The following is a 26,026-nucleotide window of genomic DNA, read 5'->3' on the forward strand; positions in this document are numbered from 1 at the left end:
AGTTAGTCCATCTATATGCACTCAATACTTGGTTGTGGTTATTTGACTTGAACTACTGTAAATGGACTTTTCCATGATATTCTGATTTATTGAGATGCAGCTGTAGTTTCCAGTTTCAAACTGAATATTCACTAATCAATAAGATTTATACAGGTGCAACTCAATAAATTAGAATAGCATGGAAAAGTTTATTTATGTCAGTAATTCAATTCAAAAAGTGAAGCTAACACTTTATATAGATCCATTATGGCTTACATTTAATGAAGACATAAAATTCAGTTTCTAAAAAAAATTGAATATTACAAAAGATTTATTAAAAAAAAGAAGAAAAAAAAGAAGCTTTTTTAATACATAAATATTGTCCTTGTGAAAAGTTAGTCCATCTATATGCACTCAATACTTGGTTGTGGTTATTTGACTTGAACTACTGTAAATGGACTTTTCCATGATATTCTGATTTATTGAGATGCAGCTGTAGTTTCCCGTTTCAAACTGAATGTTCACTAATCAATCAGATATTTCTGTAGACATGAGATCGTATAGTGGCAGTTTCAGTTGGATCCACAGCAGATGAACTTTAAACACACAGAACAAAGCCACAACACAAACACATGTATGCTAATGAGATGAGATCGTTAAATCCTCGTCTCACCGTGAACAAAGAAAAACAACACACAGTCACACACACTTTAAACATGGCCGCCACCTCATCACTCAGTGTGTGTGTGATATTCGTGGTAAGTAAGGACTTTAAGAGCATATTATCTACAAATAACGGAGAGACTTTCACCGTGTGTCTCGGCTCTTCCAGCAGCAGCGACGTTTTGGCGCGTGCACCGCTAATTAACGCCCCACCTGCAACAACAGCTGGAACCAGGAACCATCGTTCTCTGAACCAAACTGCTGCAGCAACAACAGTTTAGCTGGTTAACATATTTACCACTGGTCTGAATAATATGTGGAGTGGGTTTTAGTTTTAGCTGAAGTTCACATAGATAATATCAACTTAAAAACAAATTAAATCTAAATACTGACTCAGCTACACACCACCTATGGTTTATGGAGATAACCAAGGAACAGGAGCATTAGCAAAGAAGCTTTGTTGTTGTTGGTTTCTTTCTTTCTTCCTCTCTCTCTCTCGTTCACTTCATCATTATTTATCATTATATTGTTATTGATGTATTTTTCTTTATCTCTTTGTTACTACTGGTGTTATTACTGTTGCGTGATTCATCGTGATCTTTTCTTTAAGTTCCATGTTCGTTGCACCTGCTATTCTGTATTGTCTTGTATGTTTTTGTTTTGTTTGTCTTTTATTCTTGTTAACACCACATGTGTCTTGTGTTGTTTGTCTTTACACAATAAAAAAAAAGAATCTGTGAGTCGACAGAGATGTGAGCACGTTGATATTAAAGATCATTTTCTGAGGTCGACTGATAACGAAGGAAAAATAAAGTTTGAAGTATTGTCCAACAGACAAGATGGCAGCAGATGTGAAGACAAAACCTGCAACAGAGTTAAAGTTGAGAAGTTTGTAAAGTTTGTGTTTGTAGAGTCACAGATAAGATTAGGTTACATGATGTAAGTTTAAGGTAGAAAACCTTATAATGTTTTGTGTTGAAGGAGTTAACAATGTGAGAGCAAGTGAGGGTGTTCACATGTGTTAAATGTGCTCTCAAATTATTATTATTATTAATAATTAACAACTTTATTTCAAACAGTCAACCAGCGTTGACAAAGGCAACATGAGATCACTTATTTTGAGAAATCATTCAAAATCATCATGGTCAAATAAAAACAAATACAGACAAAGAATAAAAAAATAAATTATCAATCTATAATATTAAAACGATATATAAATAAACACAAATATAAAAACCTAAAACAGATGATTAGTGAATAATAATTCAAGTAAAGACATTAAACATGGTGCATAACTGTTTCAGCTGCTTTTTGTTTTGTACAGAGGAAATTGTTGAAATGTTTCTGCTCCATTTCTGTGTTGATAAACCAAGAAATGTGTCGTCTTGTTTGTTTCTGACATTTATGAATGTGACGTTTGGTCAGAAGTCAGATCAGATTAATGAGGAAAATACATCAATGTCCTTTTTTCAGTGATCATCACAACAGACTAATATAACATTTCTGGAGTGTGCTCTCCACTTGTGGGAATGAACCTTTATTGTGGTGACGTCTGGAGTTGGACTTGACTGCCTCCCTGTGGTCAGAGTGAGGAACTGCAGAACGTTTTACTGTAAAGATTTTATTAAACAGAGTTATTGTTTGTTCTGAAAATCAACAAGTACAACTCAACAGGAACTTTCAACAATTATAAAATGTAAAATCTGTTTCTGTTTTCTCAGACATTAGTTTTCCTTGTCAGTAACAGTGTCAGCTGTTTCCTGTAAACACACAGAGGGAGGAGAGAGAAAGTGAAAGTATTTAGTCCAGACGCCATTTTAAGGAGTGGCATGAAGGAGTAAGAGTGAATCTGCGTCAGGTGAGTGTTAAACAACTTTATTATTATTCTTCACCGTTACAGTCTGTGAGTGTCAGTCCCTGTGAAGTGTGGAGGGAAGAAGAGTCAGAGTGAACTACTGAGACTAAAGGGGGGGCAGCAGGAGGACAGCTACTCCCTGTTGTCTCAGTCTGACTCAGGCCCTGTCCACACCGACACTTTGACTAAAACATCTGCTTCTGCTTCGTCCTTCAAAAGCTTTACACTAGTCCCACATTGTTGTTGTTGTAGTTTCTATGTCCAGCGGTGTTGCTCAGGTTACAGACACAGAACTTCTAATATTGAGGAGAAGTGCCACTCTCGTTCAACTTCCGGTTCTCGGAACACGTCTCTGTCCATGTGGGGGGGCGCTCGTAGGCGAGTGCAGAATGAATGGGAGTCAATGGGGATACACCCCTAAAAATAATAATAATTTTTTGCCAAGTAATTTGAATATTACTATCAAAAGGGGGAAGCAGTAAATGCACTTGGTTGAATATTGGATTTTTTAAGTTCAGTTATCTGTTCTAAAAAGCCGTTCAAAAAAACATAATGACGTCACAGCCAGAGGTGCTGCTTTATGGTAATTTTTCTGAGTCACCTCAGAGCACGATGAGAGCTCGTCTACGGAACCGCGTACCGTAATCATGTTATATAACATAACATAAAAAAAAGGTATCACTTTACAATAAGGGTCCATTAATTAACGTTAATTAGTACATTATTAAGCATTAATATATAAACGAATGTGTTAATTAATGCTGAGTAATGCATACATAATGATAACTAATTTCATTATTCAACTTTTAAATTTATTAACTACCTTTGAGTAGTAAACATTAATAAACTGCTTACTAATAGGCTACAATAATTAATGTGTTTCCTAATCCTAAGTAATACATAATAATGATTGTTAATATATTAATTAGCCTAATGCTTAATAATGTACTAACTAACGTTAATTAAGGGACCCTTATTGTAAAGTGTTACCAAAAAAAAAAAATTTAATACAGACGATCGGTTCATTTTAAAACATTATGTGGTGTACGCAGGCTACAGAGCCCCCAGGCAGCGCTGCTCTTCTGTCCAATACACACATGACGCTTCACTTTTCATTCAAACAAACTAATGCTACTGCCACAAGATTTAATCAGTGAGACCAACATTTATCTCCTAAAAATAATTTAACCAGCCGGTGGTAAACCTCTAAAAACCTACGGGTAAGTTAATTGGCGATCGTTTTCTCCCCCAGGACGACGACGGAGGTTGACCAGCCGAGCAGCTCTGCAGACCGGCTGCTGTCTCTATGATGTCCCGGTCGCTGCAGAGCTTCACTTCTATGAAAACATCGGAGCAGACTTCGAAACAGCCGTCATTTGGATAAACTGACCGCATATTGAGGGTCTAAACAGTTACTTTCTCGCTTGAAAAAATATTAAAAGTTAATAAAGTGCATAATAACAGCGCTACAGCAGGAAATAAAACAGCCTTTTGCCTGTTTTACAGCTATTCTGTCTTCAGATTTCATCAGGTGGGATCTCTGGTCGTAAATAGTCCATCACTGACCAATCAGCATTCATTAGCAGAATGCTAGCGTGTTATGGCCCAACAACAGCCCAACCTGTAGGAAATCGAAAGGACAAAACTTCTCAACAATTTCACTCCTTACCTATAATCCATATTGAACTTTCAGAAAATACAATAGTATTTGTAGGTTTTCTAAGGAAGTTCCCCCGGAGCTTATGGCTGACTCGTGTTGTCCAAAACAGAAAAAAGTGCGTCCTCCACGACAGCAGGTGTTACAGGTTTATTCGCCAAAAATACAAAAAATAAAAGCTTACATTTTCCACAAGCTTTTAACGATAGGCTACCTGTCCACTCACACTTCAAACACTTCTTCCATACGATCTCAACACGGTCAGAAAAACCGTGAGCTCCTCAGGCTATCCTCTCACACACTGCTTCACTTCCTAAACACCGTGCTGCAGCTACTTTCTTAAAGACACAGGCACCTATTTTCATCTGTATCACCACAGTTATTGTAAACATCAAAAATGAATTATCTGAGTTTGTGCAAATGATAATTAACTAATAATGATAATTTCAATTAACTTATTTTCTTAAATGCAATTAAATTATTTAACAATTATGAAATACAAAGTTTATACTCCATAATGTACTGAAATTATTATGAACTGTTTTATCAGTCACACGGCACCTACAGTATTTGCTATTTTTCAACGATTACCAGGTAAAAGGGATAAATTTAGGCAGCGTTTGGAAATTTACCCACACTAGGACAGGTTTATACAGTTTTAGGACAAAACGCTGACATGAGAAGTAAAAACTGTTAACATACTGTATTCTGTGTGTGTGTGTGTGTGTGTGTGTGTGTGTGTGTGTGTGTGTGTGTGTGTGTGTGTGTGTGTGTGTGTGTGTTTGTGTGTGTGTGTGTGTGTGTGTGTGTGTGTGTTAATAGGCAGCTAGGGGGAAAGCTAAGGGCAAACTTAAGCCAGACAGCTGAGCTCTGAATCCTCTGTTTATTTCACCTCTTAATGTGAAAACTGTGTGTGTTTGACCTTCAAAATAAAAGTTTAACACTGACCCAGAGAAGATAAAGAGTCTGAAACATAGTTGATCCACATCAGACCAGGTTCTGATCAAAAACCATAGACTGTAAAAAGAATGGACGTAGCATCCGTGACGTCCCCCATTGGTTTTGGGGAGTCGTTTTTGTGACTCCAACATGGCGGCCTGAACAGCGCCATGTTGGATTGGCCGGCCGAGAACCCGCCCACTAGCCTCGAAGCAGCTGTCCACGGAGCTGCTCGGACCTGTCACTCAACGTTTCTGCGCCCTAATTGGCCAGAGTTTTAACCTAATAACAGTAAAACGGTAGAGTTAAAAAAAAATTCACCCCCCTCAGAGTGTGTGTGGGGGTAGAAACTATCGATTGAGATGAAAAAACGTTCTGACACCAGGCTTTTAACATGTTTACTGAGGATGTAAAGTCGGCGATTTTAACATGGGGGTCTATGGAGAATGCTCCCTTCTGACACCAGCCCCCAGAGGAAGCCGGGGGGATTGCAGTTTTTTGAACGCGGAAGTGAGCTTCACTTCTCAGACCGACAACTGCCCCCTTGTCAAAAACCAAAAGAATGAGACACAAAACATTTGCTGTTTTAAAGAGTCATTATCTTCTCTGGTGTTAAAGTTTTACACTCAACACAAAACGAAACACAGTTTTCACATTAAGGTGAAATAAACAGAGGATTCAGAGCTCAGCTGTTGAATTTAATTTCCCCTTAACTTTCCCCTTAACTGTTGAATCTGAAGCTAACGTCAGTGTTGTTCAGTGTTTCTGGTTTCCCTCTCAGACTGACTGAAGTCCTGAAGATGAGTGTTAATGTGGAGGAAGAGGAGGACGGACCAGAGTCTCAAGGATCTATCTGTCCATCTCTGAAGAGTGACCGGTCCAGACGTGATCCTCCAGGCTTCAGTCCTGAACCTGGACCTGGAGCGTCAGACTCCCGGTAAGAGACCTGCTCCAGCCTCTTTACCAGTGTTGAGTGTGTTGAGGTCCTGCAGCTCATGAGCCGCGTTTCCACTGCAGGAGTTCCTGGTAAAGGGAGGGGGTAGGAACTTCTACAGGAACCGCCCTCTCAGTGGTCGTGTTTCCACTGCAGAGTCGGACCCCGCGGCGACGCCATGAGTTTCGATCGCCGCTTAATCGTTGTGCGACAGTTTCGACCGTGACGTCACCCAGGCAGGTCACAAGCACATGCACAAAAATCATAACAACGACGAAGAAGGATGGAAGGAGCTGAGGCGGTAGGCGCGTTTCTGGTTTGTGTGTTTGTGCACACAGCGGTTGATTGTAATCCTGCTTGAGTTTTTTTTTTACTTTTCACGGCATTGTTTTGCGGTGTGATGGATCCCCAGTGTGTCGATGTGCACTGATATGTCCTGATCGATTTTTTCATTTCGCCGTGATGACTCAAACCCCCTCTGAATCTCCTCGGTGCCGTAGACTGCAATCAGTGCCTGCACCTCATCGTCGGTCCATTTGTGTACATCTTCTTGCTTTTTTCTTGTTGTTTACAGCGGTGTCTGCTAGGCTAATGCTCCGCTTCTGCTGGTTTTTAAAAATGCTGGTTGTTTTGGTGCTTTCTGGTAGCGTCAGAGCCTGCTCTAGCTTTAGCCAATTGGAGTACATACCCTGGAGTGGGTACTCTGTTGGCCCCTGTAAAAGTTCCTGTAAATGGCGCTGAATGATGAGTTTCACATGTCAGAGCTTCACTGTAAACACTGTCTGAGCAGCAGCATCTGGATTTGTTCACAGAGATGATGTCTAATGAGTCAGGAAACAAGATTCTTCAGTGAAGGGACTAAATGCAGTAAATGGAGTCAGTGAAGGTTGAAGCCTGAGTCTGGTGATTTTCCATTGTCTATGATGCTGCTGTGTTGCTTCCATCCTTCACTACAGTGTGTGGTACTGGACGCTGACGTCACTGGAGACTTCCCACAATGCATCTGTGATCAGAGAACTGATCAGTGAGCAATGTGATGTGAATAAAAACATGTTTGTGTTTGCAGACTGAAAGAAGAGTCTCCAGGATCAATCTGTCTGTCTATGAAGAGTGACCAGTCCAACGGTCAACCTTATAACTTCAGTCCTAGACCTGGACCTGGACCTGGACCTGGATCCATCTGTCTGTCCATGAAGAGTGACCAGTCCAAAGAATGGCCTTGGTGGTTCAGACCTGGACCTGGACCTGGACCTTCAAAGTCACGGTAAGAGACGGTTTCTACTGTAAACTGAGCTGAAGATGATTTAGTCATTAGACTCATGTGAAGGAAACAGAGAGAAACCAGGAACCAGATCCATCAGACAGATCAGAGATGTGGAGCTGAGACTGTGACATGTTGTTGATCCAGAAATGTCTTGACAGAGAGAAGAGGAGTGGTGTCTCTGACGTCCTGAAGGATCATGGACAAAGACCCAGAACCAGAGGTGAGCTGCAGACAGCCAATCAGAGCAGCTGTGGACAAAGTGAGACTGAACATCTGTCTGCTGATGTGGTCATTAGTGAAACCAGGACCTGTTGTTTTCTCCAGAGTCATTGTTCCATCACACAGCACTGACATTTAAGATGATGATTCAAACCTTCTCTTTGTTGTCTGTAGTTTTTCTGTAGCTGATGAAAATAATCTGATCAGATTGTCAGACTCTCTGTCTTCAGTCTGACTCTGTCTCTTGTCTCTCAGCAGATCGTGGTCTGCAGGAGGTTTTAGATCAACATAAGATCAGTCTGAGGAGCAGATGTGAACGAGTGACTGAAGGAACTGAGGGAACAGGAAGTGGAACAGGAAGTGGAACCCTCCTCAACAGGATCTACACTGAGCTCTACATCACAGAGGGACTGAGTGAAGAGGTTAATACCCAACATGAGGTGAGACAGCTGGAGACAACGTCCAAGAAGAAGACCCTCCATGACACTCCAATCAAGTGCAACGACATCTTTAAAGACTTACCTGTCCAACAGAGAGAGGACGTCTCTACGGTCTCACCTGTCCAACAGAGACAGGACGTCTTTAACAACTTTTTTGTCAAAATGAAAGACAAGTTCTCTAAATATTTTCATCTCCGACAGAGAGAGGAGGTCTCTACGGTCTCACCTGTCCAACAGAGTGAGGACGTCTCTATGGTCTCACCTGTCCAACAGAGACCCATCAGAGTGGTTCTGACCAACGGCGTCGCTGGCGCTGGAAAAACCTTCTCAGTGCAGAAGTTCACTCTGGACTGGGCCGAGGGCTTGGAGAACCAAGATGTCAGTCTGCTGGTTCTGCTTTCGTTCAGGGAGCTGAACCTGATCAGAGATCAGCGGTTGAGTCTTCTCAGGCTGCTCCATGTTTTCCATCCAACATTACAGAAGGTCACAGCAGAGCAGCTGGCTGTCTGTAAACTTCTCTTCATCTTTGACGGCCTGGATGAAAGCCGACTGTCACTGGACTTCAACAACAGGGAGGTTGTGTCTGATGTCACACAGACGTCATCAGTCAACGTGCTGCTGACAAACCTCATCCAGGGGAATCTGCTTCCCTCGGCTCTGGTCTGGATCACCTCCAGACCTGCAGCAGCCAATCAGATCCCTCCTGCATGTGTCGACAGGGTAACAGAGGTCCGAGGCTTCACTGACGCCCAGATGGAGGAGTACTTCAGGAGGAGGTCCAGTGATGAAGATCTGTCCAGAAGAATCATCTCACACATCAAGACGTCCAGGACCCTCCACATCATGTGTCAAGTCCCAGTCTTCTGCTGGATCAGTGCTACAGTTCTGGAGCACATGTTGACCACAGACCAGAGAGGAGAGCTGCCCAAGACCACGACGGACCTGTTCTCACACTTCCTGCTGGTCCAGACAAAGAGGAAGAAGAACAAGTACGGTGAAGGACATGAGACGAGTCCACAGGAGTTGATGGAGGCCGACAGGGAAGTTCTTCTGAAGCTGGGGAGGCTGGCGTTTGAACAGCTGGAGGAAGGAAACATCATGTTCTACCAAGAAGACCTGGAGCAGTGTGGTCTGGATGTCACAGAGGCCTTGGTGAACTCAGGACTCTGTACTGAGATCTTCAAAAGAGAGAGTGTGATCTTCCAGAAAACAGTCTACTGCTTTGTTCATCTGAGTGTTCAGGAGTTTCTGGCTGCAGTCTACATGTTCCACTGTTTCACCAACAGGAACACACAGGTCCTCAAGAACTTCCTGGGAGAACATGATGATTTAACCCTGGATAACTTCCTGCAGAGAGCCATGCAGAAATCCCTCCGCAGTAGAAACGGTCACCTGGACCTGTTTGTTCGCTTCCTTCATGGCCTCTCTCTGGAGTCCAACCAGAGGCTGTTAGGAGGTCTGCTGGGTCAGACAGACAACAGTCCAGGAACCATCCAGAGAACCATCAACAACCTCAAGGAGATGAACAGTGATAGCAGATATTACTGGGATGACAGAGAGAAAATCTCTCCTGACAGAAGCATCAACATCTTCCACTGTCTGACGGAGATGAAGGACCAGTCAGTTCATCAGGAGATCCAACAGTTCCTGAAGTCAGAGAACAGATCACAGGAACTCTCTGAGATCCAGTGTTCAGCTCTGGCCTACATGCTGCTGATGTCAGAGCAGGTTCTGGACGAGTTGGACCTGGAGAAGTACAGGACATCAGTTCAGGGACGACGGAGACTGATCGCAGCTGTGAGGAACTGCAGGAAGGCTCGGTGAGTCCAGACATGATCAATAACACACACACACACACACACACACACACACACACACACACACGCAGTCTCAGGTCAGTTGTGTTGTTTCTCCAGATGTTTTAACACTCTGAGTTTTAAACATGCAGATGTTTCAGTTTGAGCTTCAAGCTGAAGATTAAAGTCCAACAAAGATGGACATGAACAATGTGCAGGTCTGACAGAGTGATGAGGGTCAGGGCTGGGTATTGATCACTGATCACCTGAATCCATCTGATCTCTGATTCACTTTGATTCCTGATTCAACATCATGATTGTGTTTTAGATTTCAGTCCCAACTCCAGTTTGACTTGGACATGAATGAGACGCTCAGAGAACTGATGCTGTAAATTGTTGCATTATTAAAACCATGAATGTTGACATGATGAATGGAGCCAAAGCAGTTCCATTAATGCACTTTCTATTGAACATGAGCAACAGTGGAGTCGTCATGGCAACAGATAGCAGATGTAGCAGCAGCAGCAGCTCCACTGTGTGTCAACAGTCACAGCTGCTTCTTCACATCCTGCACATAGATCTGCTTCCATTCAGCTCCACACAGTTTCTACCTGACTGGACACTTGTTACCTTGGAGTCTAGAGGCTGCTGTGTGTGTGCTGCTAGTGTTGTGTGTTTGTGTACGCTAACACACCTGTGCTTCACCTGCTGGTTCAGTTGTGGCTGGTTGTGAAGCCGAAGCAGCTGCAGCTCCAGTGTAACAGACTGACTGTGTCATGTTTGTGTGTCCATCATCAGCACAGACACACAAACTGTCAGAAGAGAGAAGGACGATCAAAGCAGCTTCTCTCTCTTTTTACTCATCAACCATCTCAGTCACTGTGCAGCCGCCAGCTCTCACACACTTTTAAGGTGGAATGTTTTATTGTGTGCTGCTCAGTGACCCATGGAAATCAATCAGTCCACCTTAAATGTCACCATGACAACCTGGAGCGTGTCCTTAGTGTGGATTAGATCTGTGCAGGACACACACTTTAGTGGTCAGATCTTCTGACTAAAGATGTTTCTACATTTCACCTTGATTTTCTTTGACTTCATTTCATGTTTGGAGAAAATCAGTGTGTGTGAGCATTGTTCAGGTGACACCTGCAGCTCTACACCTGAGCTCACCTGACCACATCTACCTGTGTCGGCCGCAGGAGCCTGGATTAAACATCCATCTGGGCTTTGATGAATGGATGTTGGAGGATTCAAGAGGAGGTGGATCTGAATCTGAATGGGTTTTTCCAGCCCAGCCCTGATGAGGATTATTGTTTCATGTCCAACACAAAGAGAGAAGATGAACTGAACCAGAGTGTGAAGAGCACATGTTGATCACATGATGACATGTTGTGTGTGTTTAGTACAAATTGTCTGATTTTACTCTAACACATTTTGTTTCTTCTCTAATCACAGACTTGGTGGTTGTCGACTCTCAGAGATTCACTGTGAAGTCGTTGCCTCAGCTCTGAAGTCCAGCCCCTCCCACCTGAGACACCTGAACCTGAGTTACAACGAGCTGGATGATTCATCAGTGAAGCTTCTGTGTGCTGGACTGGAGAGTCCAAACTGTAGACTGGAGACTCTGAGGTGAGTTCACTGACTGGAGCTGTTGTAGTTGTTTGAAGCTTCAGCTTCTCATTGGTTCATACATGTCAGGATTTGTGTGTGAGGATTTTTGTCAAGAAGCTGAAGAGAGAAAACAGTTGAGATGAGTCCAGAGAGAAGAAGGTGAGAGCAGTCGTAGTGTTTGTGATTCAGAGCAGCAGAGAACGAGCTCAGCTTCTACAACTGTTGTTTTCAACTCAGACACTTGTTGTTGAAGCAACGTGCAGCACTGATCTGAGAGCAGATGTTGAGTTGTGGTCAGAAACACAGCAGCTGGTGGATGTTGTGGAGCTGACAGAACCATGGGAGGAAGCATGAGAGGAAGCAGCTGAGATCCACAGAGCTGGCAGCAGAGGCAGAGGAGGCTGGAAAGCTGCGCTCCAGTGGAGGCTGGCTGTAGGGAGCTGTTGGCAGCTAAAGTCTGCTCCCTGGTAGCTCAACTGGCTGGGAGAGGCTTGAGTGTGGAAGTAAAGAGCACGGCACACACTGCAGCCACTTCCTGTCAATGAGTGTGAATGCTGAGTGTAGCTGATAGTCATAGTTTATCACAGTTCATAATATTATTGTCATTTGGTACATGTTTCAGGTGATTTTGTGTGTTGTGGGGCTTAAGAAGGCTTTCAACTTTTATTTTGAAAATACCGCTTTTATTTTGACATTCTGTGCGTTGCTGCGCCGTTCTGGAGAGTGAGAAGAAAAGAGGAGAAGGTGAAGACGAACATGTGCTGTAGTTAAGCTAACTAGTGAAGTTAAAGACCAATTTAAGTGGTTACAAGGTGTTGAAGTGTTTAAGGAACAACCGAAGACCAAAGATAATTCCCCCTTTACACGGCACGCAGCCAACGAGGTAATTAATGTGTTTTCTGTATTTTACTTTGCCGAGTGTTTTCATGTTTATGTTTGCTTTGGTGATGTAATCATTAATACTGTGTGTCTGTATGTGTGTATGTTATAGTTTTCAAGGTGGATTTGGAGGGAGCTTCAAATAAACCAGTACCAAGAAAGCCACTTGTGTTGTTCGTGCCTCCAGGGAGTTATAGTGAAAACTCGGACTGTTCATCTGGCGCAAGTGACTAATTAACGACGCGGCAAGTTCAAAGGATCGCCTTTTTCTGCAGCTTGATATCCTGCAACTTCTTTCAAGTTTGTTATTCTGTAAATACAAGTTGCTGTAGTGCATATTTAAAGTTTTTTGACAAGTAGTGATTACTAACTGCCATTTAAGATTTGAGATTTCTGATTGTTTGTGATATGGGTGTATAGTAACATTTAAAGGTTAATTGCGTGATTTTGCTCACTTTAATTTTCTAAGGTGCATTTTGAGGAACAAATTGATACGTTTGAGTTGTTAATAGATGCAACAGGTGTTTATTACATTAAGCTTTATTTGTGAACACCCTAACTGCTAATGTTTTGCAAAGTTAAGTAGTAATTTAACAATGTCAGAACCAAAAGAACATTTAAGTCAGGAAAGGGACAGTCTTAGGGACAGTGAACCTCGCCAAGACCAACCTGAAAATGGAGAAGCAGATTTTGCTGAAGGTCACCAAGAGGAATCTCAGGAGCCTAGACGAAGTCAGAGAACCAGAACCCTCACAGAAAAGGGTAAAGAAATGTATGAAGGGAAAACTAAAGAGCTCCAACAAAGGTTCAATTACATATATGGAAAGTGGAGAATACATGTTAAAGCAGCTAAGCAAGCATTGTCACAGTCAACAGAGCCTTTATCTGATGATCTGCTTCAAGATATTATTGGTGATGTCGTAGGGCTTTCTGTAGATGTCCAGCACAGTTATGATGAACTGCGCAAAGTCTCGCCTCCAGATCAGGACACACGTCGGAGAGTGGATCTGTGTGTAGGGATTTCAAAGTTCATTGTATCCAAAGCTTCAAGTCGACTGGGTGGAAACATTCCAGAACAAGAGCAAGAGTGGCCAGAATCAGGTTCTCTCTTCAATTCAGGTAGCAGTAAATCAGGTTCTGTGCTGTCTATCTTGAAAGGCGCCTCAGAACATTCAAGCCATTCTACTGTGAAGCGTCAAGAAGCCGCTGCTGAAGCTGCTGCAAGCCAAGCAGTTCTAAAAGTGCTACAAGAGCAAGAAAAGGAAGAACTAGAATTACAGCGCTTAGAAGCAGAAGCTAAGAGAAAGGTGGCAGACGAAGAGGCAGCAGCCATCAAGCGTCGCTTACAGCGAGAAGAAGAAGAAGCTAAAATTAGAGCTAAACGAGAAGAAGAACATGCAGCTCTACAAAAGACTCTTGAGGAGAAGAGGAGAAAGATTCAGCAATTGGAGGCAATGAAAAGTCTTAATGCTGCACAAGCACGGATACATGTTTATGATCAGATGAAACCTGTAGAAGGGCAGAGACAAGACACTGTAAAATACACTGTAAAACAAGAGAGAGTAGAAGTTACTCAAGATTCTGCTCCAACAAGACAACAGCTAAATATGCCTTTCATTCCCCAAGCTGCAACGACCTCCTCAAATGACAGTACAGCAGAGCTTGTTAAAGTACTGGCTGGTGCTTTAACTGCCAATAGGATTCCAGTTCCAGAGCCATCAGTCTTCAGTGGGGATCCATTGAAATACAATGATTGGAAACTCTCATTCGAAACACTAATTGACCAGAAAAACATTCAAGACAAAGAGAAGATATACTACCTGCGTAGATACGTAGGTGGACAAGCAAAGAACGCACTTGAGGGCTATTTCCTACTTGGAACTGAATCTGCTTATGCGGCTGCATGGGAGATTTTAGAAGAGAGGTATGGAAATCCTTTCACGATTGCAAAATCGTATAGGGACAAACTTCAAGCATGGCCTAAGATAGGCTCTAAAGACAGCTTTGAGCTCAGAGAGTTTGTGGATTTCCTCCGCAGTTGTGAGGCTGCCATGGTCCATATTAAAGCATTGGAGATCTTGAATGACTGTAACGAGAACAGGGAAATTCTGTCGAAGTTACCAGACTGGCTTACAGCAAGTTGGAACCGAAAAGTTATTGATGTTCAAGAAGAGAGCAACCAATTCCCGTCCTTCAGCCAGTTTGTTAAATTTCTGACAAGAGAAGCAAAAATCGCCTGCAATCCTGTCACGTCATTGCAGTCACTGAAACAAGCTGAGTCTGAGAAACCGAAGTACCAAAGACCTCAAAGCTTAGGAGCAAAGACACTAGCCACAAGTTTAAATGAAAGAGCTAACATGTTATGTGTTTTCTGTCAGAAAGGTGGGCACACTCTGCACAAATGTAGGAAGTTCATGGAGAAAACAGTTCCAGACAGGATCAAGTTTGTTCAAAGTGAAAGGCTATGCTTTGGCTGTCTCAAGTCTGGCCATCACTCAAAGAGTTGCCAAAGTAGAAGCGTCTGTGATGTGTGTCAAAAGCGACATCCCACTTGTTTGCATGCAGTAAGGCCTAAAGAAGAGCGATACTCACCACAACCTCAAAGTCAAGAACAGTCAAGTACAACTCAAGAAAAATACAGAGTGAATCCTCAATCTGTGCAACATAAAGAAGCAACCACAGCTGCTACTTCAAACCGAGTGATATTGGAAGAAGTTGACACACACACAGCTGCAATCATTCCAGTATGGCTTTCATCGTCATCTCAGCCAGCACAAGAAGTTCTTGTGTACGCACTTTTGGATTCTCAAAGCGACACAACCTTTGTTCTCAGTGAAATCGCCGAATCTCTGGAAGTAAACAAAGAACCTGTTAAGCTCAAGCTCTCTACTATGACCTCAAGAACCACCTTAGTGAGCTCCCAAAGAATAGAGAACCTACAAGTCAGAGGTTTTTACACTCACAAGAAGGTTTCTCTACCACCAGTCTATACAAGAGACTTTATTCCAGCTAACAGATCTCACATCCCAACAGATGAAACTACAAAGGCGTGGTCTCATTTAGAGCACCTTCAAGGAGTAATCGCACCTTTACAGGACTGTGAAGTTGGATTGCTTATTGGATACAACTGCTCACAGGCTTTACTTCCAAGAGAAGTCGTGTCTGGCAAGGAGAACCAGCCATACGCACAGCGTACAGACCTCGGATGGAGTGTTGTTGGGCATGGCAATCCCTGTCTAGACTATGGTGACACCATCGGGATCAGTCATCACATAGTAGTGAGACAAGTGACACCAGCGATGGATACATCTGTCAATCTCAGAACTAAAGTACACTATGTGAACAGAATCAAAGTGAAAGAGATCATTCCTTCAGACATCATAAACATCTTGGAATCAGATTTCTTAGAAAGAGCAAGAGAAAATGATCCAGTGTCTCAAGATGACTTGAAGTTTCTTGCAAACTTGAAAGAGAACATTACACAAAAGGACAGTGGTCACTTTGAGATGCCATTACCGTTTAAAGAGGAAAGACCGAAGTTGCCAAACAATAAGGCGTGTGCAATACAACGTCTCAACTGTCTTGAAAGGAGACTAAAGAGAGATCAGACATACTACCAAGATTATGTCAAGTTCATGGACGACGTCATATCAAGAGGTGACGCAGAAAAGGTCCCTGAGGATGAAGTTGACAACAGTCCGGCTTGGTACATTCCACATCACGGAATCTATCATCCACAGAAGCCAGGAAAAATACGCATAGTATTCGACTGTTCTGCCAAGTATCAAGACACCTCCCTCAACGATCATCTGCTCACTGGTCCGGACTTAACAAATACGTTGGTGGGTGTCCTATGCCGTTTCAGGAATGGTTCCATCGCGGTCATGTGTGACGTGGAACGCATGTTCCACCAGTTCCACGTAAAAAAGGAAGACCAAGATTATTTGAGGTTTCTATGGTGGGAGAATGGCAATTTGCAAGCCAAGCCATCCATCTACAGAATGAGAGTCCACTTGTTTGGAGCGGCCTCATCTCCTGGCTGCGCTAATTTCGGCCTGAAACATCTGGCAGCGCAAGGACAAGGTCAGTTCAGCGATGATACTGTACGCTTCATTCAAAGAAACTTCTATGTGGATGACGGTTTAGCAAGTGTTCAAACTGAGAAGGAAGCTATCAAGCTTATCAAAGAATCAAGAGAACTTTGCTACACTGGCAAGTTAAGACTCCACAAGTTTGTATCTAACAATGAGAACGTGATTGCAACCATCCCAGAGGAAGAACGTGCAGTGGTCAAAGATCAAGACATGGCTTTGAGTTCACCACACATGGAGAGAGCTCTCGGAGTGGAGTGGTGCATTACATCTGACTCATTCAAATTCAGAGTACAAGTGAAACTGAATCCATTGACAAGAAGAGGTGTACTGTCTACAGTTGCTTCTGTGTACGACCCCCTAGGGTTCATGGCACCCTTTATCCTTTTGGGGAAACAAATACTTCAAGAAATGTGTAGAGAGAAGTTAGGCTGGGACGAGGATCTTCCAGAGCATTTAAAACCACAGTGGGAGTCCTGGATGAGAGATTTACCCACCCTAGCTGAAATAGAAATCAAAAGATCATTCTTACCTCCACATTTCAGCAGTGTCAAAAGGTATGAGCTTCACCATTTTGCGGATGCAAGCGTCTCTGGCTATGGTGTATGTACTTACCTTCGAGCTGTCAGTCCATCTGATGAAGTTCACTGCTGTCTGGTAATGGGTAAATCAAGAGTTTCACCAACCAAGATAACAACTATACCAAGGTTGGAACTGTCGGCAGCAGTTGTCGCAGTTAGGAGTAGTGACATGCTTCTCAAAGAACTAGACATAGAAGATCTTTAAGAGTTCTTCTGGACAGACTCCATGGTTGTTCTCGGCTACATAAACAACGACGCCAGAAGGTTTCAGGTGTTTGTGGCCAACCGCATACAAAGAATCAAAGCGAGTACAAAACCTGAACAATGGGCTTATGTTGCATCTGAGGACAATCCGGCGGATCATGCGTCGCGAGGTTTGACTGCACAACAGCTCAAGAACTCCACTTGGTTCACAGGGCCAAAGTTTCTGTGGCAGTGTGAATTGCCGGCCAGAGAACTCAAGGTGGGAGTAATCAAAGAAGATGATCCTGAAATCCGTAAGAGTTTTGTCTGTAACACTAAAGCAAAGGAAGAAAAGTCATTAGTGGAACGCTTCAAGAAGTTTTCTGATTGGTCTAGAGTGGTAAAGGCAGTCGCTAGACTCAGAAGACAGATCAGTGAATACAAAGACAAGAAGCAAAAAACAAATGAGTGTACAAGCTTGGAAGAAAGGAAAGAAGCAGAACTTGTAATAGTCAAGCTAGTACAAGCAGAAGCTTTTCCTGACTTGATAAAGAACCTAAAACGAAAGAATGCTACCATCAAGACAAAAGACAAGAAACTGTGCAAGTTGAGTCCATTCTTGGACGAGGATGGTATCCTAAGAGTAGGAGGACGTCTGAATCACGCCACATTACATCCATTTGTGAAGCATCCAGCGCTTCTACCAAAAAATTGTCATATATCATCTTTACTTGTCAAACATTTCCATGAGAAGACCCAGCATCAAGGCCGTGGAATGACGATGAACGAACTGCGAGCTAACGGATGGTGGATCCTGGGATGTAGCAGTGTCGTCTCATCACACATTTTCAAATGTGTCAAGTGCAGAAAGTATCGGAGACCAACAGAAGAACAAAAGATGGGTGATTTACCACAAGACAGATTGGAGGCTACTCCACCTTTCACCTATGCTGGCATAGACTGTTTTGGTCCGATCTATGTAAAAGAGGGAAGAAAAGAGCTCAAAAAGTATGGTCTCTTACTCACCTGTCTATGTTCTAGAGCCATACACATAGAGATGCTGGACGACATGACAACTGATGCATTTATCAATGCCTTGAGAGCATTCATCGCCATAAGAGGAAATGTACGTCAGTTAAGATGTGACCAGGGCACTAATTTCATTGGTGCAAGAAGAGAGTTCGCCAAATTAATGAAAGAAATGGATCAAGAAAGAATAAAGAGTCTTGGATGTGAATTCCTTACAAACCCCCCAGCAGCAAGTCACATGGGTGGTGCCTGGGAGAGGCAAATAAGGACGGTAAGGAGTGTTCTTACAGCCATTCTTGACAAGTCAGCACGAAGACTCGACAGTTCTTCTTTAAGGACATTCATGTATGAAGTTATGGCTGTCATTAACAGCAGACCACTAACAGCTGAGCATTTGAATGACCCATCCGGCCCGGAACCTTTAACTCCGAACCATATCCTCACAATGAAGTCTGCGGTCATTCTGCCCCCACCTGGACAATTTGTCAACGAAGATCTTTATCTTCAAAAGAGGTGGCGCCGGGTACAGTATTTGACCAACGAATTTTGGACACGATGGAAGAAAGAATATCTTCTGAACTTACAGTCAAGGCAGAAGTGGTACAAAAACAGAAGGAACATGAAAGTCAATGATATTGTCATTTTACAAGAGGATATGGCACCACGCAACGAATGGAAGCTAGCCAGAATCACAGAGGTTTACCCAGGGTCAGATGATAGGGTGAGAAAACTAAAGTTGCTGGTTAGTGATACCACGTTTGACAAAAAAGGGAAACCAACAACTAAAACAGTGGTGCTTGAAAGACCTGTACAGAAGGTTGTTACTCTGATTGAAGCAGACTAAAATGTTTGACTGAAATCCCATGTCAAATAATTAATCAGAAATGTTTCATTAAGAAATTGATGAGTCTTGATTACAGTATTGTATTAAGAGAAATCCCACGATAAGATTTGTGTGATTTGGTGGGAGTGTAGCTGATAGTCATAGTTTATCACAGTTCATAATATTATTGTCATTTGGTACATGTTTCAGGTGATTTTGTGTGTTGTGGGGCTTAAGAAGGCTTTCAACTTTTATTTTGAAAATACCGCTTTTATTTTGACATTCTGTGCGTTGCTGCGCCGTTCTGGAGAGTGAGAAGAAAAGAGGAGAAGGTGAAGACGAACATGTGCTGTAGTTAAGCTAACTAGTGAAGTTAAAGACCAATTTAAGTGGTTACAAGGTGTTGAAGTGTTTAAGGAACAACCGAAGACCAAAGATAATTCCCCCTTTACACGGCACGCAGCCAACGAGGTAATTAATGTGTTTTCTGTATTTTACTTTGCCGAGTGTTTTCATGTTTATGTTTGCTTTGGTGATGTAATCATTAATACTGTGTGTCTGTATGTGTGTATGTTATAGTTTTCACGGTGGATTTGGAGGGAGCTTCAAATAAACCAGTACCAAGAAAGCCACTTGTGTTGTTCGTGCCTCCAGGGAGTTATACTGAGAATCAAGGTGAGACAGGTGAGAGCAGAGCTGCTAGTGTTGGTCTTGTTGCTGCTGACATGAAGCAGCTGCAGAGGCTCAGCTGGTTTGTTTGGAGGCTCACCAAGATGGGCTGAAGGTTGTTGCTTCATGTGGCGGCTCAGGCTCAGAGTGTTGACTCAGTGCTTGGCTGAGGGCAGGAGTCAGAAGCAGCTCAAAGTGACAGCTGAGCTTCTTGAACGTGGGCTTGTGTGAGCTGTTGAACACAGTCAGTGTGTTAGCAGAGCAGAGCAGCAGCACAGAAGCTGAGTGATGAGCTGCTGTGGACGGGCTCGCCACAAACAACCTGCTTCACACACTTTCAAAACGCCCACGGAGAAAAGCTGACCACGTCGTTCTGAAGATTGTCACAACTTGATGTTGCTGTCAAACAGCCCTGAACTCTGGAGCCGTGTTTGTCGGCCATTGAAGCGGCGTATCGCTACGCACACGCGCACTATGAGTGCAGATGAGCTGTTGGAGTGAGAAGGAGCTCAGTGACAGAGTCTCTGAGAAATGTGGCTGCACAACATGAGTTTGTATGGATGGAGCCACAGGTGGAGCTGACAGGTGAAGAGGCGGAGTCACTGCGTCTGTGTTGAAGCAGCAGCAGCTTCTCATGAATATTAATGAGCTGTTTTCTCTCTGTCACTGTTTAACCTGCTTCCTGTTGCTTCAGCTGTTGGACTTTGATTTTCTAAACTTGTTCTTTCTGAAGCTTCTTCAGCTCTGAACAGATGATGAGACACTGAACGCTGTCAACAAGGAGCTTTGTCCTCAACTCACTGCTTTTATTCTTTATTCAGATTGAAGAGCTGCAGGTTGTCAGAGATCAACTGTTCTTCTCTGGTCTCAGCTCTGAAGTCCAACCCCTCCCACCTGAGATACCTGGACCTGAGCAACAACAACAAACTGCAGGATTCAGGAGTGAAGGATCTGAGTGGTTTTCTGGAGAGTCCAGACTGTAGACTGGAGACTCTGAGGTCAGTTCACTGACTGTTGTATCTGATCCACCTACAGTGGATTAAAGTGAACTTATAAAAATATACTTTCTTCTGAAAACATTAAGTAGAAATAGATTATTTTCTGTGTTTCTATATTTAGATTTTAATGCATCTTGAGCAGGACATGTCCTAGAAACAAAAACTCTTCTTCTAAATAATCTGTGACAAATGATGTAAAATGAGTCCAGAAACACAGAGTTGTATTAATTCCTCATTTGAGTCCAGATTTATTTTCCTGTTCATTCAGATTTTTGTCAAAAATCAAAGTTACACCACTTCACACTGGGTTTCATCACGTCATTGACCCCTGTGCTGTTAGTTTATTGATTTAACCCTGATACGAGTTGATCAATAGAGTTATTGATAATAATAATAATAATAACAGAGAAGAAGAAAAATACATAGTGACATGAAATGGTACAAATATGAATCTGTCTAAAAGAATCAGAATCTCTAAATCAGAGAGTTGTAGTCAGTGTTTAGTCCAACAGGTATTGATCAGATATTGATTGTATATTGACAGACTGAGCTGAGGTCAGCAGCAGCTGATGAATCTGTGCTGACATGTGGATGATGTGTGTAGAAGGCCACATGATAAAGATCCACAAGAACACAAGGACAAAGTCCCTCTATTGATTATTGATCAGGACTCGTTATTGATCAGGACACATCTGATCAGTTATCAATGAATTTATCTTCTTTCATTCTTTATTCAGATTGGAGTTCTGCAGTTTGTCAGAGATCAGCTGTTCTTCTCTGGTCTCAGCTCTGAAGTCCAACCCCTCCCACCTGAGACACCTGAACCTGACTAGAAACAACCTGCAGGATTCAGGAGTGAAGGATCTGAGTGGTTTTCTGGAGAGTCCAGACTGTAGACTGGAGACTCTGAGGTCAGTTCACTGACTGTTACTGTTGTATAATAATAATCTGTGACAAATGATGTAAAATGAGTCCAGAAACACAGAGTTGTATTAATTCCTCATTTGAGTCCAGATTTATTTTCCTCTTCATTCCTGTTTTTTTTTTTTATCAGAAATCAAAGTTACACCACTTGACACTGGGTTTCATCACGTCATTGACCCCTGTGCTGTTAGTTTATTGATTTAACCCTGATACAAGTTGATCAATAAAGTTATTGATAATAATAATAATAACAGAGAATAATAAAAATACAAAGTTAGTGACATGAAATGGTACAAATATAAATCTGTCTAAAAGAATCAGAATCTCTAAATCAGAGAGTTGTAGTCAGTCAGTACGTTTACATGACACTTAAAAAAACCGAATTATTGCCTTAATCCGACTATAACTGGACAACTGAAGTGCATGTAAACACCTTAGTCCGACTGAAATCGGAGTTGAGAACTCCGATTAAGACACCCAGATAATGCGATTGGAATTCGATTTTCTCCGTCATGTAAACACCTTAGTCGGAGTATAACTGGACAATGCATGAGCGCATGCTCCACAACCGTAGAGACAGCACAAAGTGGAGCAGAAGCCGCCTGAATCCCGCAAAGTAAAGACAAAAACCCAACATCAGCGCCGATTCAATGCATTTCACACAACGCCACCAGCAAGAGTGTTTTATTAAAAAAAAAAAAAAAAGAGAGAGAGAGAGAGAGAGGAAGCCCGTATCCTATTCTCAGCGCGCATCCAGCCCAGACTGGCGCGTCTGGTCGGGAACTGCAGTTGAGAATTTATTATTAAGCTTATAAGTTGTTTATATTCAGTTTTTTACGAGGTGACAGAAAAGTCAACAGGACAGGCGGCGTATTAACCTGCTGAAGCAACGGGTGACGCCGCATGAGGGGGCGATGGACCCCGTCAGTTATTCGGTTTTCTCAGTTTCATGTATATTGAGACAAGGACAGAAGTCCGACTTGACAAAAAAATCGAATTTTGAGCATAGCTCGATTAAGCTCTGCATGTAAACGTACTGACTGTTTAGTCCAACAGGTATTGATCAGATATTGATTGTATATTGACAGACTGAGCTGAGGTCAGCAGCAGCTGATGAATCTGTGCTGACATGTGGATGATGTGTGTAGAAGGCCACATGATGAAGATCCACAAGAACACAAGGACAAAGTCCCTCTATTGATTATTGATCAGGACACGTCTGATCAGTAATCAATTATTTTATCTTCTTCTTTTATTCTTTATTCAGATTGCAGGACTGCAGGTTGTCAGAGATCAGCTGTTCTTCTCTGGTCTCAGCTCTGAAGTCCAACCCCTCCCACCTGAGAGAACTGGACCTGACTGACAACAACCTGCAGGATTCAGGAGTGAAGGATCTGAGTGGTTTTCTGGAGAGTCCAGACTGTAGACTGGAGAATCTGAGGTCAGTTCACTGACTGTTACTGTTGTAGATCTGAGATCTTTGATCCACAACTGAACCTGATTGATCTTCACTCAGAACTTGAATCATTGACTTTGATTGAATTGATTAATGACATTTGAAATAGTGGTTGTTGAATATTTGCAGTTGTTGTTGTGTGAGAATGATTCTTCAGTTTCAGCTCATTTCACTCAGTGGTCATGAATATTGTCTGTTCACTTCAGTTCAACCTTCACACACACTCGTATTTCTCTCAGTCAGACGACTCATGTTTTCTAGAAACTCTGGAGAAAATGTCCAGTATCAGCTCATCAACTCACTTCATCTCTATCACAACAATGTGCACAAGATCCTCACAACTCATGTTTGGACAAAGACACTGAAATTCACCTGTTGAAGAAAAAACTCTTCTTTCTGATCATCAATGAATTTATCTTCTTCTTTTATTCTTTATTCAGATTGAGGGAGTGCAGGTTGTCAGAGATCAGCTGTTCTTCTCTGGTCTCAGCTCTGAAGTCCAACCCCTCCCACCTGAGAGAACTGGACCTGAGCTACAACAACGTGAAGTCTTCAGACGTGAAGGATCTGGATGATCTTGTGGAGAGTCCAGACTGTAGACTGGAGACTGTGAGGTCAGTAGGGGGGCGGAGTCAGTCTGTGCTGCTTTCAGCACTATTGTACTAAAGTCAGTGAGACAATAACAGAGACAACAGTCAGCCAATCAGAGCAGAGAGAGAGACAATCGCTGATCCATCACCTCTGTCCTCTGCTTCTCTTCTCAGATGGGAACCTTCCCTCCTCTAGTCCTGAACCTCCTGAACTGACCTGAGAGCAGCTCCACTGTCTCTCTCAGAGTCCAGTCCACCATCCTCCCTGTGTGTTCTGGACCTGACAGAGATCATCACTGTCTCTGGACTCATCTGATCCTCTACACACTCTCTGCTCCTCCTCCTCCCCCTCCTCCTCCTCCTCCTCCTCCTGTTTCCTTCTTCATCCATTCTGACTAACCATTTCCATCTTGTGGTGTGGTGAAGAACTGCAGCTCATTTCCGTTTCCACATTATTCAGTGTTTCTAAATATGATGGAGGTTCAGATCATGTTGCTATGACAACAGTTAACACATTAATGTACGCACCATATTCGTAAACACCGTTTATTTTGTATAATGATCAATGATGTATATTGTTTTATATGTCGTTTTTTCTAGCTCTAATGTGACTCTGGCCTCTCAGGGAGCAGAGGAGAGAGAGGTGGCAACAGCTTCAGTGAGTTTTTTTTCTCTCTTAAATAAAGTTCTATTATTTCTCAAGCTCTTATTTCTGTTTGACGTTGAAGAAGTTTTGTTTGGATCAATTTGATACAAAAGTAATTCCATAGTTTTACAGCTGGAATTTACAAACCAGTTCAATCTGTGGTGATGGATCAATGATTTACCAACTTTAGCTTTAAAGCAGAAGTAAGCGATCCGGTCGTTTTCGCTAATGCTGCGTTCCAGGCAGGCTTTTGAAATCGTAAATTACAGCTTCAAGTCACAACTTACGACTTTGTAGCGTTCCAGGCAACCCACTCGTGTTTCTCCGACCTGTTTTACCTGTGAAAGTCACTATAACGGCCACTCGTAACTTATGACCCGTGAACTCGTACCAGATCGAACTGGTACGACTTCACAGGTCGGAAAAGTTACGAGTTGCCTTGAACGCACCATAACAGTCCTCGTCCCTACGTCGCCACATTCACGGCGTCCCTTGGCTGCACACACAGCCCTTCATGCCGTTCTCTCTCCTCATTGGATAAAAACTGTAGGATACGATAAATGTTTTCTCTTCGGCTCAGAGCAGAGCAGAGTGACTGACAGACCCGTGTTTCGGTTCAAACACTCTATGTAAGTGATTGCTGTCGGAAGATACAACTATTTAAGACTTATATTAACACAAATATATCACTTACTTCTGCTTTAAGTCAAAAAATAAGAATAAAATGAAGTTTGACTGACAGACACACAGAACAACATAGATAAGTACAGTGGCAATACCTTTTGCTGAATTCCAAACTGTGGAGCTACAAGGACACTGAAAAAATGCGCAGAGGAGCAACGACAACACAATTAAAGTTCAAATGCAACCGAAAATTAAACCCGTCACTGTAAGAGCTGAGAGCGCCGACATCGTGGTCTTCAGACGTAAAGACCGGAAAGGAGACAAAGTCAGAGCCTGTCAATGCAAGCAGTGGTGTAGCCAGTGCAAAAGCAACGCACACCAAGAACGGAAACAGCGGCGGGAAGACGAGGATGTGCGAGCGGCAACAAGTATGTGTTTGAGATGAGCGACAGAGCCTGACAGTCAACGTTTTAAAGTTCAAGAATGTCTAGGACTCTTCCCAGGCAGAGACACGCTGAGTGGACTTGGCTTATGACAGTGCACTGGAGTTGCAGAGCACAGAGTAGATGCAGAGGTTTGCTCCAACGACAGTAAACAGCGCCACAACGCAACACTAAGACAGACTTTGCAGGCTACATCCCATCATACCCGCAGCACGTCTTTTCTGTTTAAGCTGCTGCTGCCTCCGGATGGTACAAGATGGTACAAAAGTCAACATTCACGACTCAGTAAGTGACTATATCAGTGTAGTGAGGGAGTGTTTTGTCTCCCTGTGAGCTTCCAGGAGAGTTTTCTGGGAGAATGAATGACTGATGATGTTCATCTGTGTGAGAAGTAATCACACTCACCTGTATCAGTGGATGGGGAGGAGGAGGCTGGACGGCGTCGGAGACAGACAGGAAATGTTGTGTGTCTGCAGCTGTTGGTGAGACGGTGGCCGTGGTGCCGTGGCGGCTCGGTGCTGTTCACGACTTTTAGTGTCACCGGCAGAGAAGACGGTTAAATAGGGGAGCTGTGTCACATCATCTGTTAGGAGGGGGGCTCTACACCTCCTTTAGGTAGCGAGGGACCGACGGAGAAGTGAGTGGCTTGAACGCTGAGCCAGCCAGGTTAGGTTGACACAGCACAGGAAGACACAACACGACAACACGTGGTAATGTTTGGGCTGCTGCAGCC

General features: G+C 42.9%; 2 protein-coding genes across 2 annotated transcripts in view; both read left to right on the forward strand.

Annotated features, from left to right (window-relative positions):
• LOC310989775 (NACHT, LRR and PYD domains-containing protein 3-like) overlaps positions 1-23,916 on the forward strand; it is an 82,030-nt gene extending 58,114 nt beyond the window's left edge. The window contains exons 12-15 of the mRNA XM_083976923.1: positions 20,434-20,610; positions 21,348-21,521; positions 23,431-23,604; positions 23,755-23,916. Coding sequence (XP_083833049.1) covers positions 20,434-20,610; positions 21,348-21,521; positions 23,431-23,604; positions 23,755-23,776 — 547 coding nt within the window. The 3' untranslated portion in view covers positions 23,777-23,916. The remainder of the gene's footprint in view (positions 1-20,433; positions 20,611-21,347; positions 21,522-23,430; positions 23,605-23,754) is intronic.
• The window catches only part of LOC310989777 (NLR family CARD domain-containing protein 3-like), a gene marked incomplete at its 3' end in the record, with an annotated part of 219,808 nt that overhangs the window by 32,886 nt on the left and 160,896 nt on the right, over positions 1-26,026 (forward strand). The window lies entirely within an intron of this gene.

This window comes from Trachurus trachurus (genome assembly GCF_905171665.1).
Source record: "Trachurus trachurus genome assembly, chromosome: 8".
Classification (NCBI taxonomy): domain Eukaryota; kingdom Metazoa; phylum Chordata; class Actinopteri; order Carangiformes; family Carangidae; genus Trachurus; species Trachurus trachurus.